Below are 13,781 nucleotides of genomic sequence, written 5' to 3'. Positions count from 1 at the left end.
CATTCATGTTTACAGTGTGCATGGAATTTCTCACTTAATTATCTTTATAGTTTCTAGATTTTAGAGTCCAATTTCTTCAATGTCTTTATTTTCTATGTCCACAAGGGAGCAAGGCATATAATATGTAGAGAAGGAAACTCGTCCTCTATAAAAAAATAAAAAAACGCGAGAAAACGCGTGGCAGATAATAGCGGACAGACTGAATGATAGTCTAAAAATATACATTCACGAAATAGTGCTCTTAACTGAAACCATTCAATAAGTCACTGTCATTTGCAAAAACTAACAGTTGTACACTTTGCATTAAAAGCGAGCAGTGGAAGTTAATATGACTTAGGAAATGTATATTTTAGCCCATGAGGGAGAGGGAGGAGTGAAGAGATATACGCATCATACTCTAGCGTTGTAGAAAATTGATCTTCGTGGTAAATTTTCTGAGTAACATTATCTTTTGCTCACTTTTAAGGCAAAGAGTACAATTGTTAATTTGTGCAAATGATTAGTAGCCTAATCCTTGAATGGTATGATTATGACGGTTTCAATTCAGAGTGGTCAGTTAATGTATATATTCAGTCGGTCCGCGATCGTCTGCTACGCTTTCTCTCGCCGTTTCATTACAGCGGCTGTGTTTCTTTTCTTTTTATACGAATAATGTGTTTCACGTGATCATACTTCCACAAGAAGCTGCTGCTCACTCTATGTAAAGTATGTACAATGCGTATTCTCCATTTTGGCATTAGTAAATCTGTGATCGACCTCGCGGTCTTTTGAGGAAAGCCGTGTACGCGCATCTATCTGAATTACTTCAGCCTGGCTTGGCCTTCGTGAAACGCACCAAGCCAGGATGCACAGATTAGACTAGGTCAAGCCTCACTTTATCAGTTATCCTGGATTTATATATTCTGCTTTTGTGAAACAGGCCCCAGGCCACACTCCTCTTGTGGACTGTGGTAAACTCTCTGTCCTCTTAACGGACCTGCGCGCATCCTGTTTCTAGAATTCAGCTGTACATTCCAGAATTATGAAACCACTTCCTGTCTGATCAACAAGGCAATCTCCTACAATGTCTATCAGGGCAAGATTGGGGAGCGAATAGGGCATCATTATTAAATGTACTGTATATAGGGCACTTATGAGAGCAGTACTAGATTATGGTTGCATAGCATATGTATCTGCAGCAGAGACTGGTCTTAGGTTCAGGCTCTACAAATTTGTAGTGGTGCATTTAAAACATCACCAGTAGCTGCAATGCAGATTGAAATGGGGGAAATGCCACTGCGGATTTGGAGAGTTAAGCTTATGATGGTGTATTGGGTCAATTTACAAGGTCATGGAATAGCTCATCCTACGAAGACCATTTTGCAGGATTGGTGGGAGCATAACAAGTCCAATTTTCATAGTTTTGGGTGGATAGGAAATGTAAAAGCAGAAAATATAGGTTTAGGTAATATAAAATATAGTCCATCAGTTCCGTCTTTAGCTATTCCTCCCCGAGTTGCCCCCGATGCTGTGCATCGGAGTGCAAATGTGTTTGAATGTTTATCTGATGAGCAGGTGGCACCTTGTACGGCAGCCTTGGCCACAGTGTATGAATGGTTCCCATGCTATGTAAAAGTGAGTGAGTAGTCAATAGGGGCTTTCCGACCGGAGGGATTTTTGCAGTTCTTAGAACTAAACATTCCTAGAACACTTTTTTCGTCGTGTTCCGACAGGAAAAATTTGGGGATTTTTAAGTTCCTCTGGCCTCAGTAGCGTACTTTTTTAGCTCCTACTTCAGAGCAGGGTCTTTTCCCTTTTCCTAGGTGTACTTGATTGGTCGAACTTATAAGTCACGCCCACTGCCAACTCGGAACTTGCAGACAGAGCAACAACGGGACATTTTTAACAATTTTCACCATCTTATTCATCATTAAATTCACTTCTGACAACGTTTTAGGCGAGAAATTAACTGTTTAGATTTCGAAATATAGGCAGTCTTGCGAAAATTGATGCCGAATTGACAATTTGCTTAAAAGTTTTCGGAGTTGAGGAGCTCCATGAAGTGAGGCGACAGCCAGCAAGCGCCTGCCCCGGCCTCTAGCTCGTCGCTCGGCCAGTCTTGCTCAGACACCTCACTGTAAGATGGAGGTCTCTCAGACCGGTGTCGTAAATAAGAGGCTTTTATTTCGCCGTTGACGGTTTGTTTGTTTAAATATCACAACACATGTCCATCATAAGATTAACGGGAACCTGTGGTTAACTGTCTTTTCGGAGTTAAACTCCACAAGCGTGTCCTGCGGCTCGCCGGCCGTCACACACATACAGTCTCACACACACACACACACGTCCACAGTGCAGCAGGCAGAGGCGGGGTCTGTTCCGAGTATAATAAAGCCCCGTCTGTGTTGAGCAAAACATTACGTGAATTACTACAAGAATGGACGTGCATTTAATATAGGAAAAGTGCACAAGTATTAGCATCATTTGTTGTTCTTGTATGTGTAGCGCTAAGGTCTAGTGACGATGCTATAAAGACCGTTGCCGTGCTTGCGTCACTCCCTTACCCCTCCTACCAGTCCCTATGGCCACTTGGCCAGTGGGAATGCAAACGGAAAAAAAGATTTTGGGGGAGAGTAGTTCTTAGAACTGCTTAGAAGTGTACTTTTCCTCTAAAAAGTACAAGTACTATCTGGTCGGAAAGCACCTATTAAGACTAGAAAAGCGCTATATAAATACAGTCCATTTACATTTACAAAACATCCTGAGACTGGACGTACTGGAGCTGCAATTTACATTCTACAGAATAAGATATTATTAAGAAGAGAGCCACAGATCATTTATCAGTTTATATTGTTGAACTTCTATCTAATATACTAGCATTAGAATGGTTGGAAGAAAACAAAAGAAATGCATTAATTGCTTTGGATAGTTTGGTGGCGCTTACAAGCATAAAAACAGTGAAATCATGCAGACAAGATCTAATTTTTAAACTACATAATTTATTATACAGAATCTACAATAAGGACGTAATGGTCTGTGTCATGTGGGTTCCTGCCCATGTAGGTGTAGATGGAAACGAGAATGCTGACATATTGGCCAAGCAATCAATTAAATCCCAGATTGTGGCCATGAACATCCCACTTAGTAAAGCTGAGGGCAACACAATTATTAAAGATCAAATGGAAATATCATGGCAAGAATACTGGGACATAAATGATGCAGGAAGACATTTATATAACATTCAAAGACATATTGGGTCAGAAATAGAAGGGAAGAGGCAATTTTTACACCTCTCAGGATAGGACATACTGGACTAATTAAAACACCCAACTGGTAGATGTTTACAATGTGATCAGCATGAGTCTGTGCAGCATGTGCTGCTGGAATGTAGGGGCTATGAAAAGGAAAGGAAGAAACTGAGATTAGCATTAAAAGAAGCTAAAATAAGCTTTAAACCAACCCACAATCTTTTTAAAAACTTATCAAAGTAGTTTTGTTGCCTAAACCTAACCAAGTAGCACTTGGCCATAGCGTTATTGGGGCTGTGTCATGTTAAACAAAAAGGATCTTACCCTTTAACAAAAAAACAACAAAACAAAAAAGTTGACCTTTCCTTTCCATTATGCTGTCAGACAATTTCAGCATATAAGCGGTTAAAACAAGCACTTTTGTAGATGTAAATCGAAGGTGTGCAATTGCCCAATAACTTACATTGCAGCTTGCTGCCGACTGCCGTGGTCTTGCTTAATACTGGACCAATGTCAAAGATTGTTGTTACCATCAGTCACTTAGACACAAAAACATGGGGAAATAGGGTCCAGAATGAAAAAAACGAACTTACCCTTTAAGAATAAGTCTTGTCAACCCGTTCTCACTACGAACTCGTAAAATACGGACGTTTGGACAGTGGCTGTCAGCGTCTGAAGAGACGGAAAAAGCGTCCTTCAGCGTGTTTGTACGTATCGGGGCAGAGCAGCAGCTACACGGGGTTTAGCAAGTAGTATGTAAGGCGGAAATTCCACGCAGGGAAGTTGGTTGGGGTGGTGGATGGGTCAAACACAGGACTTTCACCCAGGAGACTGGGGTTCGTGTCCCGCTTGTCACGTTTCCTAAAGTCGCTTTCTTCTTTAACCGTCCCGTTATTCCCACGTGTCACGGAAACATAAGCCCACCCACGACCTTTTCCTAAACCCAACCGTCCTGTTCTTCCCGCGTGTCACGGAAACATAAGCCCACCCACGACCTTTTCCTAAACTCAACCATCCCTTTCCCGTGTGTCACAGAAACGTAAGCCCACCCATGACCTTTTCCTTAACTGCGTCAAAAGGGAGGCCAATAGTCCCGACCAAGCACGTTTAGTTAAAACGCTTATATGACGCTAAAGGAGACTTTTAGCGTCAATAAGAACGACAAAGGCACTTGACCAAGTGTCCGTACTTTACGAGATGGGAGTGAGAACCTGTTGGTCTTGTAAACTCCTCTGCCTACAACCTCCCTTAGCTTAGCTTTCTTTCCCCAGTAAATATGTGAAATTTTAAAGTTATTATGTATTATATTTTTCTTCAGATCAAATTTTATGTGCCGATCCAAACCAATGATGAATCTAACGTAGTAGTGTGTGTGTATCAAAGCCTGATATATCTTTTTATTCCTCTGTGCCATAAAGCTCTTTTGTTTTCCGTCCTGCTGCCCCAAATACTCACTAGAGCATCAAAAGTGGATTGACCCGCTGCTGAAAATAGTCTCCAACAAATGCATTCTCTTTTTGTTTGAGTGTGGTTTGCTAAAAACTACAGTGACCAGCTGTTTTAGTTAATTAGTAAATTCTTAATCTAGTACATCTACATAGTACATCTTAGAAAAACTCATTAGGACATTTTTGTCTTCCACTACAACCTTTATTATGAAGATGACCAAATAAAGTAAAAGCTGTTATTTTTATTTGTCCTTCTCGCTTCAGCTTCCGTTACAGCAGTTTAAGATTTGATTTGATAGACATCTGTTTAAGAAAATGTTTCTAAAGATATTAATATTCATATTGTGACGAGGCGCAGGGCTGCCGTCACGCTAGCGATGCGCTACCTATTTTCTCTCAGAGACTGAATGTAAATGTTGCCTGTATAGGTTTATTTAGCATGTTCATATGTTCTGTTAATTACCACACACTGTTGTCAAATAATCTGTAAACCTAGTCATTTATCAAATTCCTCAGTTATCCTGTAGCTTTCTTGTGTACACATTTAACATTTAACATCTAATACTGCAGTGATTTAAATGCTATAGCAACATCCATCAATACATAATTTTCTATTGTTTAAAACCCTACAGTTTATTTCACAAACATGTTCATTTACAATAATCACACAACACTTGTGCCTTTGTTAACTAGTGTCGTTTATTGAGTTTAAAAGCTAACAGAGGGTAACATGATTTGTCTTACCAGCATGTGCTCTCTTTGTTCTAAAGGAAAGTTCTTCTTCTTCTTCTTCTTCTTCTTCTTCTTCTTCTTCTTCTTCTTCTTGTGTTTTTGAATGGCGGTTGGCAACCAGCTTTTTGGAGCATTACCGCCACCATCTGGACTGGAGTGTGGATCAAGAGGTCAACCTACACTTTCTTAAATCCTTTCTAATAACCCAGTTATCTTCAAAAAAGAAAACAAAAAATAAAAACAAATTTCACCTGATCCTTTTTGCAGTATATCATGTAAATTTAATGTCATCTGGTTTTCACCCAGTTGTGAAATCAATCTTTGTCTGGCTTGATGGTATTTAGGACAATACATAATTACATGTTCTATGGTTTCTTGACTATCGCAATATTCACACATTCCATCAACATGCTTTTTCATTATAAATAATGTTCTATTTAATCCTGTATGCCCTAGCCTCATTCTAAAGGAAAGTTTGCCGCGATCCTCGGGTTTAAATGGGTCTATGACTTCCGGGGTAACAGGAAGTTAACTGGCATTTTAAGTATTACATTTTTTAGCCATCAACATGTCTTGGGGCTTTGTCTAATTTGATTGTGAATCATATAAATGATATGCTGTAAATGTCTAGCTTCTTAGATATATTAATTTTGGCTGTATGGAGCCGTTTCTGTCTATTCACCTGAGCCACCCCTGCATTGTATTGTGTTGGTATGTTCCAATTTGAGGGGTGGAGCTTCAGGCTATATAGAGTGGCAGTAGTATTTGCTCAAGGGAGAGCTGTTGGACACCTGAGGGAGTAGGATGTAAGTCTGTTGCATATTCTCAGAGTGATGACTTGAGTTAAGGTCTAATTAGTGAACAGTTGAATATTTATATTATCTTATTGTTTTGACTCCCAAGTCAATTTATTTTATTTCCTTGAAAGTATATATTTTTCTGTTTTCTTTAATTTTGTTAATTTTTATTTCACGATTTTGCCTCATTTGGCCTTAATTGGGGTAAACAATAAAAATCCCATCTGTCTCCGACTCATCCTGAGTGTTTACACCTGCTCACGACTATTCATCTACATCTACCCTTGACACATATCATGTGTTTTTGTGTTTGTTTGTTTTTGTCTTCTTTATTGATAGAACAGTGCATACAACATTTGCACATCCAAAAGTGGTCATACTAAATAAAGCGGTAAAGACTAAATAAATAAAAATAAATAAATCCAAATTAAAGAATTATATGAATATATTATTGGCTTTTACAGCACTCTTGTTTTTTTCTAAGATTATTTTATTAAATATTTTATTCTAAGCACTCTTGTTTTTAACATCTAACAGTGGTGCCATATTCAAATCATTGGCAAAAAAGTGTCCAAATTTCAGTGTTGAGTCGATCTGTTTCCTTTATGTTTATAGAATGTCCCATTCAAAAAGAAAATCAAATATTTGTTCATCTGGCTGCCTGGAATTTTTTAAACTTAGTCTTTCTCTTTATAAAATGAAAAGTTCTATCCGAATATTAAGCGTGCACAATGAACTAACAGATGAAAAATTGTGTCTTACTCTTTTTTTTCTAATCCACAGAAAACCAAAGATTATTCAATATGCAGCAGGTTAAATCTCCTGAACATGTTTTACTGGATATACCAGCACAAAATTCTAAATAAAACCCATTTTACATAACACAGTATTTCTTACCATATGTGCCCCTTTAATTATTCATCATGGGTTGCTCAAAACATCTTCGTTGGGGAAGAGTTGCATTTAATAGTTAGCCTACATCTCATATTATATGTCTGATATATTTATTTGTCCATTTTCTTTAATAATATACTATGGGCAATTCTGAAGCTGAAACTGTTATGAAACTTCTTAGAAACTGTAGTGCACGCTTATCATGAACCTTATTCTTGTCACGTACCTAGTAAATTTAACATAGATAACTCATTATAGGTTATTAGTAAGTGAATATGTACATGAAAAAGTTCATCAACTAACATAACACTGTGATCAAAGCATAATGGTTTTATCTTTGTATTGAATATCCATGTTATCGAAATGACGTATTTCCACATGTGGATTGTCAATGTTTTTAGTCACATTTAAGTAAAAACTACACTGCTCCTCTGAAATAGTTTGACAGTCATAGGTGTAATTTACAGGGGGGATTGAGGGGTTACAGCCCTCCCCAATAATCAAAACTGGCCAGTGCAACCCCCCCCCCCCCCAAAAAAAAAAGACAAAGACATTTGTACCATTACTTGATGCAGAAAAGGAACACATAGTTGTAGAAAAAATCAGCAGAATGCAGGAAATTAAATGTTTGATATATTCAAAATTTCAATTTTGCTCAAGAGTGGAGATTTCAAGCTTTTCAGAGATCTAGGAGCAGGTCTTTTCGCTACGATCCATTCTGAATTTGGATGACTGGACTAAATTGAAGAAGCTGATGGATTTTCTACGCAGTATAGGACTTTATTATAAAATGTGAATAAGTAAAGACAATGTTGGTAATAAACAGTAGAGGGCAGCAATACGCCACTGCAGCGTCTAGTCTGCCTTAATCCAAAGAAGAAGAACTGCGCATGCGTGTAATATGGTGGCACTGGTGGTACCAGCTGGGGAAGTTGTTACATTATTTTCTTAGTAAAGTTTTAATAGGAGAAATGGGTTGTTAACTCTGGGATTTATAAACTCTACACAGAAGGAAAACCATGACAGCTAACGAGGATCAAGAGGTATGAATGAATGATGATGTAGTAGTAGGCTAGCTTCTGTTAGTGGCTAACAAGTTGACACTAGCGTGACTGCTAGCATAATAGTGTAGGTTAGCGAGCTTAGTTAACAGCTTTTCTGCTCGTTACCTAGGAAAACAATTAAACATGTCAGCTCTTACTTATTGTGCAAGAAACTCAGGACAGAGTGTCAATTGTCTTTCTAGCTTTTGAGCCCAGATAAGCGTCGTTCATGCCTGAGTAAACGTCACGCAAAACTCCATTTAAAAGTGTGCCAAGTTAAGTGTGTTTTAACTCAAGGGAGGAATGCGTGCCACATAAACCTCAAGTCAAGAGCTTTTATGAATACAAAACTTCCTTTAACCCATCCGGTGTATATGTTAGCTGTTAAACAGCACATTTACCAATTAAATATCGGTGTTTCACAGAAGCCATCTGCCACCATAAAACGTAACATTACAGTGGTAAGTTGGTGGCTTTAGCAAGTTAAAGGTTGAATTTAAAGAGTCCATTAATGTCTGGAGGATTACATGTATGCCGATTTAAAAAAAAAAATAGGTAATCATTATCTCGTAAAAAGGTATTGACTCGTCATATCCTGCATACCCATGCCAAGTGTAAATTACCATATGTATTGTGTTTGGTGCGCGGAAGCTATCGGGACAAGCTGCTGCAGATGTAAGGAACTACTTAAATCTGTCTAACCTGCTGTCGCTTCCACCACAGATGGAGTTGGAGGCTCTTCGCTCTATCTATGAGGGGGATGAGTGTTTCAAGGAAATCAGTATAGTTTCCTTTCAGTTTAGGGTGAGTACTATCCCCTGTACTGTCCAATCCTGCTTTAAAAAAACCAATAACCTGCCTCCCCAACAACATGTTTCAACAGGATATACATCAATTAAAGCAAGAAACTCAATATGCTTTTTCACTTGTACTTCATGACCTTTAACAAACTATTAGGATTGGTTCTGTAGCAGTGCCTTCTTTTACCGTCTATTGTAATGCTATCTAACAGATAGGAGACCTTGATGACACCAAAGCATTCATGCTGGACATCACATGGCCTGAGACGTACCCTGAGACGGCCCCACAAATGTCCCTTGATGCTTTTTTCAACAACAGATTGTAAGTGCTAAATTATTATTATGCATTAGTTTACATTGGTAACTGATGGCAGATTAGAATATGACATCAAAATCTGGAAACACTTAGCGCCTTTTGCCTTTGCAGGGTTCTAAACTGTATGACTGTACAACGATTAACAGATATAGTTGTAAGTGTTCCAATACTGTATGTGGATGTAGCCAATTTGTGGTTAATGCACTGTGTAGAATTTTTTGTTTTCTTTCAAATTATTCCGACATGATCAATTTCTGTTTCAAAATTGTTGCAGTCCATCAGGACTGTAACCACAATTTAAGAAATACTAAAGTCACGAGTCCTCCCAACGTAACCCCCACCCTCTCAGAACATTCTGACCAGACACCAAAAATGTTTTAAAACTGTGTTTATTATTATTACTTAGGTATTTTACATTACAATTTCCAGTTGTTTAAACAGTTAAACTATTTGTTTGGATTCCTGTACATTGAATTTCTCAACATGAAAGAAATACTCCATGAGTTATTTATTGGCCTAAAAGCTGTGTTGTAGCTCGACACACACTTTATGTGATGGTCATATTGTTTCTTTCCTTTACAATTATTTAATACCAGCTCTGCAGAGACGAAGCAGCTGATTCTTACAAAGCTGGAGGAGCAGGTGGAGGCTAACCTGGGCACTGCAATGATGTATACTCTTTTTGAGTGGGCCAAGGAGAACCAGGAGGCCCTCATGGAGAACCACAAGCCTGTAGCCACTGCTGTGGTCAGTATATTTCATCACTCCCAACTAAATACATCAGTACAGTTTTAAAATCCTTATTCGTGGGTCTATTTTTGGTACTAAGCCCTGATAGCGGCACAACCCCAGAGAGCTCTTGTCAGTCAACCATTGTGGGCGTTGTGTGGCTTCTTCTTCCCTGGATTGGTGCTCTTTTTGTCCTCCCCCTAGATTAGGTGAGAAGAACTTGTTGTAATTAGAGTTATGAGATGTGAACAAAATAACGGATTGTGTGTTGTTGTTGTTGTTGCAGACATCCAGCAGTGATGGGATTACCAGCTCAACAGCCAAGAAGAAGGAGAAGAAGGAGCAGCTGACTAAATCTCAGAAGAGGAGGATTATCAACAGAACAGGTACATTAGTCAGACTTTCCACAGGAAGATAATCTTTCATTTTAAAGGACCAAATTGGTCATTTCTTATACTGAAACCTTACGATCAAAATCTGATCCTTTCTTTACTGAACTCTACTGTGTTATGTTGCCTAGCTTGTTAGTGTTGCAGCTCTGCCCTCTTCAACACTGAGTATTCGAATGTGAAAAATGATTTGGTGACACTAGTCAGAGACTCTGTTCTGACACTCGGGTTGGCAAAATACACAGATTCGCTAAGCTCCGAATTATCATTAGGAAAGAGCACTGGAGAAACATCCAGGCAGCAGCTTCCAGTGGTGTCACACTATTCCACTGAATAGCAGGTAGGGGTTAAGGCCAATGTATGCGTCTGCGTTAAATCGTGGAGCTAAGGACCCTGCGCAGTAGCCCGATGTGCACCTCTCATAATTACAATTACACGTCGTGGTGACGCACGTCGGTCGGCCGTGACTTGGTAGCATTACATTTCCCCCAACTCATTTCCTGGTTCTCTTTCTCCAATAAACAACATGAAATCAAGGAGAGGGTTAACTTTTCCTGCTACAGATTTCCAACTGTGGTCAGAAAGCCCAGGGGAAACTGTTTCTCCCACTATGCCTCTGGAGCCGGTACTTGCTCACTCCCCCGACCAGACACTCCCCATGCACACACACATTCCGGCCCTGCTATTCTCTTAAAAATATCAACGTGCACACCAATATTTAAGTGTATAAGCTAGTAAAACCTTCAGGCCACTTACGTAGACTACAGCGAAAGCTCTGTGTGGTGCCTCCCTAGAAGCAGAAATCCTGCTTCATACACTGAAATACACCAACAAAGGCTGGGAAGAAGGAGACTTCAAGCTAGTTAAAATGAATGTAAACAATGCAGGATTAAATGGAATGCGGCCCGGCATATTTGATAGCTGTGAAACATTTGGATCTCCATAATAATTTAGAGCCAGTAGCTTTAGTGTTTAAGTCAATAGACAGCAGTGCATATTTTAACGATTTCTGCTTTCAGATCACAAAGGGGAGCTGCCAAGAGGTTGGAACTGGGTTGACGTTATCAAAGTAGGTGCATTTTATCTTCTGGCCACAAGATGGTGCACTTATTCAGCCTTAAGCCTGCAGTGACATTCATCATGAACCTTTCCATGTTTGTCTTTTTCTCTCTCGTCACTCCTGCTTAATGGTCCAGCATGTGAGTAAAAAAAAACATTTAAGTTAAATCTTTGAAATTTATTAATTCATATTTTATTTGGTTTATTTGATAGGGACCATGCATATTTATGAACATTGTTGTATAAAAAAAATCTGCAGTCCCTAGGCAGGTGACATAGGACTAACATAAAGACAGCCAGCAGTCATACAGCACTCATTCACTATAAATTAAAAAGGTACACATAATGGTGACACATACATTGACAAAACAAACAAAACAAAACAAAAATACATGATGACAAAGACGTTATTCATTCACCTCTATACTGCATTCAATTTAACAGTGAAAGTGTATATATGGGTGATGAAATGTGTGACAGTTAAAAGTGAGTGCATCTCTGGTTTTCTAGGATCCACTGTTTTGAGTTGTAAAGGTGTTGAATGAACACTCTCTTATTGGGAGGGGCAAAGCTATTCCAGATGAGAATCAGATCAAATCCTTCACACAATGCCATGTCTTATTGTTTTCCTTTGTTTTCATGTTGCAGTTGAGTAAAACAGGAGGAAAAGACGATGATTTGGCCTGAGGGCAGTGATCTGGTGCTACTTTGTACAAAGAAGTGCAGTGAAGTCTGAACTCACCTGTAGTAGCCTGTTGATGCTGCTGTCCAGATACAGTCACATCCTCCATCTTCAACATTTACTCAACATGGCTGCTTTCACCCTGAGAACCAAAGCAGGCTGGGAATGGTGGACTTCAGGACACACACACACACACACACACACACACACACACACACACACACACACACACACACACACACACACACACACACACACACACACACACACACACAAACACACTTCCAGCTAGAGTCAGACTTTGAGCTGTGAACTATTTGAAGCCCTTGCTGTGTTTTATGTGTTGTGTGCAATCAGGTGAAGACACATCATCAGCTTTTGCTCCTCCTATACAGTTAGCATTCAACCATTCTGCTCAGTCATCCATCAGGGTGGAGTGTGCTTGAGATACTTGCTGTCACTGCCATGTTTTCAGTCTGTGATTAGGCCCAGCTGCCAGGCACTGGAGCTAAAAATGTTGGATAGTGGTTCTAAATGGATGTGTCAAAGTGTACATTTTTTATAACACACAAAATGTCACCAGACAAAAGTTTTTTTTCCCCCTATAAATTTAATTCTTTTTAATAAATAAACCAAATTTGGTCTACTGCTTGTCTAAAAAATGTAATTTACTATTGTGTGAGATTTTAAGACTATAAGAAGGCTCAAGTGATCATGGTCTAAATTGTGAAGTGTGAAGTAACAAAACTGTGCCAGAGTTACAAAGGAAGTTGAGTGATTCTGCCTTCAAAATAAAACCTGAATCTGATAATTGCTGTTGATACCAATGAGGTCATATTTCTGGTAATTTGAGAGTTTAAAGATCTGTAAAGAAGTAGAAATCTTAGTTACTCAAAAAGGCTTTCATCTGATATGACTTACAAAGTCCTTGCACCCTAGAACAAAACCTCTTGACTGTGAAAAGAACTCCTGCACAGGGTCAGTACTTATCATCTAATCAGGTCAAATCTATATAGACATACAGCACTGGAACCATACACTGCATATAAGAACAGCCTGGAGCTGCTTTGATTGTGAGTCTTTCCCAATTAAGGTCCGAGGAATAACACTTGATTTACAGTGTGGGGTTTTTAATGTTACTGCACAGACTAAATATGTTACATTCTTACTGTTTTGCAGCATAACAGAAACAGATGGACAGAATGTATTAACAAGTACAATTTAAACAATATGTGAATAAATAAAATGTGTTTTCAGTCATTTTTATAGGCTGGCCAAAAATGTGTTAACCCAATCCTGGCTACAGACCAGATTTCCCCAGTAGCTGAACATAACTGGTGAAAGACACCTCGTGTAGAAGAACATCTCATGTCACTACACCTTAAACATATTTTCACGAGTTTTATACAACAGCATATCTGTGCTGTCCAAAAACTTAACGTTTACTTATTTAATTCTGCCACATTCTCAATGGACAAGCTAAATGCTGTATGTAAACTATAACACTGGCATCTGGAATAATATGAGCATATTTCATTTGGAATGAGCAGATATGACTGCAAGGCTGTACTATAAAACTGCTATATTTGAGGGGGAAACAATGTCCACTGAAATAGTTTTCCCCTTTAAACGTTTTATTTAAAAATATATATATTTATATTGCGA

General features: G+C 38.8%; 1 protein-coding gene across 2 annotated transcripts; it reads left to right on the top strand.

The window, feature by feature from the left end:
• The first annotated feature begins 7,949 nt into the window (after positions 1-7,949).
• Positions 7,950-12,943, top strand: rwdd (RWD domain containing 4). Of its 2 annotated transcripts, XM_031290028.2 has the most exons (8): positions 7,955-8,141; positions 8,865-8,945; positions 9,154-9,263; positions 9,854-10,004; positions 10,273-10,372; positions 11,395-11,444; positions 11,572-11,574; positions 12,083-12,943. In XM_031290028.2, the coding sequence occupies exons 1-8, from the start codon at positions 8,118-8,120 to the stop codon at positions 12,119-12,121; spliced, it is 558 nt and encodes a 185-aa protein (XP_031145888.1). In that variant the 5' UTR covers positions 7,955-8,117; the 3' UTR covers positions 12,122-12,943. The 2 variants fall into 2 exon arrangements, with proteins under 2 accessions (XP_035849997.1, XP_031145888.1); XM_035994104.1 differs by lacking the exons at positions 11,572-11,574; positions 12,083-12,943 and having other exon boundaries at positions 7,950-8,141; positions 11,395-11,522.
• The last annotated feature ends 838 nt before the right edge of the window (positions 12,944-13,781 follow it).

This window comes from Sander lucioperca, chromosome 17 (assembly GCF_008315115.2).
Source record: "Sander lucioperca isolate FBNREF2018 chromosome 17, SLUC_FBN_1.2, whole genome shotgun sequence".
Taxonomy (NCBI): Eukaryota; Metazoa; Chordata; class Actinopteri; order Perciformes; family Percidae; genus Sander; species Sander lucioperca.
This window is presented reverse-complemented; position numbering and strand designations above follow the sequence as displayed.